Source organism: Poecilia formosa, unplaced genomic scaffold, assembly GCF_000485575.1.
Source record: "Poecilia formosa unplaced genomic scaffold, Poecilia_formosa-5.1.2 Scaffold389, whole genome shotgun sequence".
Classification (NCBI taxonomy): domain Eukaryota; kingdom Metazoa; phylum Chordata; class Actinopteri; order Cyprinodontiformes; family Poeciliidae; genus Poecilia; species Poecilia formosa.
In genome coordinates, this window is record NW_006800328.1 from 359,424 (window position 1) to 366,022 (window position 6,599).

General features: G+C 37.1%; 1 protein-coding gene across 1 annotated transcript in view; it reads right to left on the reverse strand.

Annotated features, from left to right (window-relative positions):
• Positions 1-2,097: 2,097 nt before the first annotated feature.
• Positions 2,098-6,599, reverse strand: part of LOC103154510 (transcription factor 7-like 1) — a 13,316-nt gene continuing 8,814 nt past the window's right edge. Inside the window, exons 2-7 of the mRNA XM_016662744.1 lie at positions 5,280-6,159; positions 3,691-3,755; positions 3,518-3,601; positions 3,246-3,396; positions 2,534-2,641; positions 2,098-2,432 (exon numbers count right to left, since the gene is read on the reverse strand). Of these exons, the coding sequence (XP_016518230.1) occupies positions 2,358-2,432; positions 2,534-2,641; positions 3,246-3,396; positions 3,518-3,601; positions 3,691-3,755; positions 5,280-6,159 (1,363 nt within the window). The 3' untranslated portion in view covers positions 2,098-2,357. The remainder of the gene's footprint in view (positions 2,433-2,533; positions 2,642-3,245; positions 3,397-3,517; positions 3,602-3,690; positions 3,756-5,279; positions 6,160-6,599) is intronic.

Here is a 6,599-nt window from a genome sequence, read left to right on the forward strand (position 1 = left end):
ATTAATTTAAAAAATTTATTAACTTTTTTGGCAGAATTCTTTTTCTATGTACAATGGCCTTAACACCATCGCAGTTAAGAGTATCTATACTACCTCGTGTTTTGAAGGTGCTGATTACAAAGCAAGACACTAAGTGACCACTAGAGGACATGACTGCACAAAACATGACGGGATGACAAACTGTAGCCTTGCATTCTTTGTTTTTTCAAACTTAATTCATCCTGTGTAGGAAAGTAGTGATGTTGGAGTTTTGAGCACCAAAAAAGCAGTAGCTAGGCTACAGACATATCTGATATTAAGCTAGTGCAACCTTTTGGATATGTATTTGTTTGGACAAAGAAAAAAATATCAGTGTCTGATTTTTAAAACTATTCTTATGAATAAAATGTCTTCATTGAACATCTGGTCCCTCTTTTTTGTAATTTCTTCTTTTTTAAAAACAAAAAAAAAATAGAGACAAACAAACACAAAAATCTTTGACAAGGAGGGTAAAACATCCTAATTAAATGGAAAGCCTGCTTAATGTCTCAAAAGCAACATGTCTCATTTTATTTTGTGGTTACATTTGCCTGCTTTAAGATTTGTCCCTATGGTTTCTGAATATCAAATCTAAAGAAATTCAGTAATCCTATTTCACTTTTTATTGTACATGAAGAACTGTATATTTAAAATGAAAAATGGTTCAGTTGTAAAAGAAAAATTGCAATTTCTTACAAACTAGTGCAAGGGAAATAACTTTTATGACAAGTTCACCTTCTTCGTTGACTTAATAAATCATGAAACTGGGCTTATATTTATTTTTTATTTTTTTAATGCGAAACAAAACAGTTTATTTGTTCTAAATAGAAGAGGGGCCCCCTGACTCAGTCTCTGCTTTGGGCCCTTGATGGTCTTGGGCCGTCTCTGAGGTGGAGTGAGGGATTAAGCAGAGAAATGGACCGGGCTTTGTGGAGGGTCTGGGATATTAAAGACAGAGAGAGCACAAGGTTCGAGAGAGATAACACTGGCAATAAAACTGTGTTAAAATGTTTTAGGTGTTCATGTATGAAATGTGCTGTCGGGAGCAGAACCCAACACATCCCTGTCTCTCGACCTCCAATTCAAACATTTAGAGGAATTTTACACAATTAGACGTCCAAAATAGTTTGAAACCTGTATGGAAAGATCTGAAAATCTGAATGCATGGCTTTACAGCAGATATATATAACATGTCAACACCAGCATAATTTGTAATTAGTATACATTATACCAGTGCTGTTATGACTATCGATTTTAACCTTCCAGGAGTAGCAAAGTAAAATAAATAAATAAATCATTTGGATTTTGAAATGCAGATTGACACATGGTAATGTACGTGTGCCATTTTATTTTAACTATTTGAAAATAACATCATCATGTGTAATAGTATGATTACACATGAATAAAATTCAATGTTATTTAAAATATATATATATTTGTCTATCATGTTGGTTTGGTGCTCTAGGGGGCCCCCTGGTGGCGTGGGGGGGCCCCAAGCAGCCCACATTTGCCTTGGGCCGGCCCTGTAAATGAACATCAACTAGTTCAGTCCAAACTGATGGCCTGAAAAAAAAAAGTGTAAATGGATAAAAAGCAGTGAAACTCTTTAAATGTTACTTAGTTTAATTTTTTTTTCTGAACTGTAAAGGATTCAAGTCAAATCAATCTGCACTGCAAAAACACAAAGTCTCACCAAGTATTTTTCGTCTAGTTTCTACTGCAAATATCTTTCTACTTAAAATAATACAAAACTCACTCACAAGTGATAGTCAATAATTTCTTAATATTGATGAAAAAAAGTTCTAATTATACGTGAAATGATCTGCCAAAAAGTGGAACTAGTACTTTATCATCAATATTAAGGAATTATTGACCTAAAAGAAACTCATATAAAAATTATTTCTTAGTTACTTTTGCCTAATTTTACTAAGATAGTTGCATTGGAAACTAGACAGAAAGTATTTGGTAAGATGTAGAATTTTTGCACTTTGTACTTTTCAAACTTTTTTCTCTACATAAAAAAGATTAAAATAATTAATATTGATTATTTAAATATTTTACTCATTCTGCTTTGCAAATGTGTTTCAGTGTTTCCACACTTTCGACATCGCAAACGTCACTTTATTCGATTGGGATTTATTGCAATAACTCAACAACCATCCTGCTTGCTAACTAGGCATTGGGTTTTATTTAGGTGTATCGGAGTAGAAGAGTTAAACTAAAGAAGGGCACTTTTGTCTTAAGCTCAAATCACAACAAAAAGAATTCAACATTTGTTTTTGTGAGAGAAGTGGAACAATTTTATGCATGAACACATGCAGGGATGAACAGAAATCAGCTTACAGGCCGTACTGCTGCTGCTGCTGCTGCTGCTGCTCTGAGGTCTTATTTTTCACCCTCTTCCTCTTCTTGCCCTACAAGTAAAAGACTTCAGTTGGAAGGATCTAATTCTGGTCTCAGTGTTTTATCAGCATTAAGCTGGTGATGTGACCATGTTTGAACAGACTCCACATACATAGTTATCATTGGTGGACCAACCAGGGTGTTGCTGCTGGTGGAGCCTTTGTTCCAGTCTGGCCTTCTCGAAATATCTGGCCTTCACCTCGACTGCCAAAGAATTCCACTGTGGAAACAAGACGGAACCATGTCAGTACTGACACTGACCAGTCCAGCTCATGCAACACACACAACCAGGAATATTAAACTATTTGTTTCTTGAGTTTTTCCCCAAAATTTTTTTACTGCATTTGATTTAGTTTCAGACTCTGCTCTGCTCATGAGGGATGAAGTTGAATTTCCTCACCTTCATCAATAGATTGATTATTATTATTATTATTATTATTATTATTATTATTATTATTATTATTATTATTATTATTATTATTATTACTTCTGGCAGTTTTACTTTCCTGTTATTGTTTTTTAAGTTGTGAACTTGCACTGGATAAGGAAAACAGAAGATCCAATAGGAAAGAAATTACAGTTAATTTGTTACAAATAATCAAATAAAATTTATACAATTACGTTTATTAAGTTGTCATATTAAATAAATGTAAATAAATTAAGTCTAATTTGATTACATGCAAATTATCTCAACTTTTTTTTTTAAGTCGGAGCTCCATTCTCTTTTTTTTCTCAGTGAAGACTCAACAAAACCACATCAACATGATCTTAAATTATCCAACTGGACACAGATTTCCTGAAAGCTCAAGATCAGCCTGACTCACCATTTCTCCCACAAATCTATTCACCATGACACTTCTGTTGATGTTGAGCTCAGACACCACCTTTGGTCTAATCTCCTTCAGGAAAAGCATGAAGGCGTTTGGTGGCTTTTTAACGTACGGTCGGCCATCATCCCGCTGGTCTCTAACTCGTCTGTGGTGAGATACAGCAGAGAAAAAAAACAAAACAAGTAAGAACGCAGAAACCTGATGAGCTGAGACACAACAAGAGATAAGAAAACAACTTGAAGGAATCCATTTATATATATAGTTACGACGGTGTGCTGAAGCTCGACTTTCTTCGACCAACATTCAGTGGAGGAGGAGGAGGAACGACGCCGTACAAGGTTTCTCCATTCCTGCACAGAATCACAGTAACATGACTGTGTGAAAAACAAAAGCTCCACAGGTTCAGAGTTTTGTTGATCTTGATGTGTGTATTACTTACAGGACTCCAATTGGTTCTAGCTTGAAACCTTCAGGTACGTGGACTATGGGTAAACTGTGCAGAATCTGAGGGGGGGAGAAAACAGATGCAGCTGCTGAGGTTCAATTGGCCCTTAAGGTTCCCCCATTAGGAAGAACCAGCAAGGTTCAGTTTTCAGTTTGTTTGTTTTTTACTCAAACTAGTTTTTCTGCTATTTAATTTGGCTCTATACAAATGAATGCTCATTTGATTTACTGATGACATATTTAAGCACACAGCTGTAAATCTTGAATGTATATTTAAGTGGCAGTTATGGCGGTTCGGTCGGCCATAACTGCGGACGGTTTTGGCTTCAGTTTTACCCCCAGGTTCTAGATTAACTTTCTGGAATGATCAGAGAAACAATAGCTACGTTTCTATTGACCATAAAGACGCGCAAACTGAAATTCCGAAAAGAAAAAAAAAATCGTAATGTAAACACGACAATTTGGAAAAAAAAAACAAAAAAAAACGTATGTTTTCCATTTTTAAAAAATGTACTAGTATAAGTTTTTTTTTTGTTTGTTTGCTGTATTGAAATAGATGTATTTCATAAAACTACAAAGGAAATACTTTTTCATACAACACGAGTCACAACCGGATGTTACGATTGGCAAAAACCACGAAGAAGACATCAGGAAGTGGGAGGAGCTTATGAGATGGTTTATTTATTTTAACTTTTTTTCAGACAATGCGCTGCCGAATCTATCACGGCATCACACAGTTCATTAAAAATTGTGTGTCATTTTAATGTGTTGAATCCGTAGTTCCTCTATGAACTCTCCAACTACAATTTCCCTAAAACGGAGCTCCCAATTATAAGGGGTGACGTCATCTCCGCTGATGCCTGATACATCGTGTATCTGCTCACATCCGTCGCCACTATGATTATTAACGACTTACCGCGTGAACTAGCTCATTCACGTGTGAATTTAAAGTAATATCTTATTTGGTAACACTTGATAGGATGCGCATAAGACTGACATGATGAAACTGTCATAAACATGACATAGCATCTCTTTTAATTATTTGGTAAATAATGACGCTTTTAATGCAAAGTTGGCACTTTTAATGGACTTGTAATGCAACTTTTAAAGCAACTTTGCATTAAAAGTGTCATAATTTTCCAAGTGACACTTCATGACAACAGTCATAGACATTCATAAAGACTTCTTCATCTTCATGACAGTGTTATATCAGTCTTATGCACACCCCATGCATAAGATTGTTATTTCTCAGTTCATGGAAATACAGCAATTGCGAAATTGTTTATTTTCGACATTAGCAGAATATGGAGAAGGATTTGCCTAAATTTGTAATGGAAACGCAGCTACTGGTTCCACACAACCAAAAGCAGAACCACCAGTCTGTGACCCAGCTTCCTGCACCAAGCAAAGATCACACACCTTGTGTTAGAATTGTTATTTTTATTTAATGTCATCATTTTTCACACTAAACTAAAAACTAACTATTAATTACTATTTGGTAAACATTGGGATTTAAAAAAAAAAAAACATAAATAATGGAGGTGAAGGTTTGTGCTTGTTATCTCGAGCTCCACCCGGACTGACCAAAGTATCAGTGTGGAACTGTGGTGGACCAAGAAAGATGAGAGGAGAAGGAGGAGGAGGAAGAAGAAGGAGCACATTTCCCGGAAGAAATTCCTCCTTGACGTTCCAGTCAGCGGGAACCACGTTGCCGACATTCTCTGCCAGGATGTGGTCGACGTCCTCCATCATCTCCTGGATGGAGGGTGGAGGAGGGGCAGACGGAGCTGGAGGTAGAAATGTCAGAGGAGAAGGTCCAAAGACATTATCTTGATCATTGTTGTATCTGACCGGAACAGTAGCGTCGACACTGAACTCTGGTAAAGCAGAGCTCACGTTTGGAGGTAGAGCAGGAGGATGAAGATGAAGGAGTAGTGATGGAGGAGGAGGGAGGAGCACTTCCTTCCTAGGAAGGTCTTCCATATTGTCCCCGTAAGTCCAGACCTTGTTTTCAAACTCCTCTTGCAGGGTCACGTTAAATTCTTCCAAGAACTTCTTGATGGAGTCAGAACTCTCTGAATCTTCATCTTTGCCTGAAGTCTCCCTAAGCAGGTCATCTACAGAGTCCCAATCAAGGGTAACCAGCACTTCCTTCTTTGTTGCTAGGATCCCGTCAGATTCTCCCTTGTGCGTGCTGTCAGACACAGAGCTCTCTGAATCCTCCTTATTCACTGCACTGGTCCAGGTCCCTGGACCTTCGTTAGATTGTCCCATCTGTGGAGGAGCAGGGATAACGGGAGAAAGAGAAGGCTTCGAAAACAGAGGAGTAGAGGGGAAGAGCTCCTCCTTGAGGAACTCTTCTACTAAGTCCCCATCAACATTGGCAAGGTTGTCGAGCATCCACCTGTTCTCTGTCAGGATGTGGTCGAATTCCTCGATGAGCTCCTGGGTGGAGGCCCAGCTCCTTAATTCAGTGAAGGAAACTGCGTTTAACTTTAGTACAATTGGAGGTTTATTACACTATTGAGTTCATTTTTTGCACCATTAATAAGACTAAACAGACTCTTCAGTTTGCTGTTATACTGAGTTCAGTAGGTTGTTTTCAGTGGTGGGAAGTAACGAAGTACAAGTACTTCGTTACTGTACTTAAGCACAATTTTCGTGTATCTGTACTTTACTTAAGTAGATTTAATAATGGATACTTTCTACTTTTACTCCACTACATTTCACAGTAAGTATCTTTACTTATACTTCACTACATTTCTACAAAACTGTTGCGTTACTTGTTACATCCAAGTCGCATTGTGCTTTATTTCTATTAAAATGTGAAGTTCAGGGACTTAAGACGGCACCGTGTGTGTGTGTGTGTGTGTGTGTATATATATATATATATATATATATATA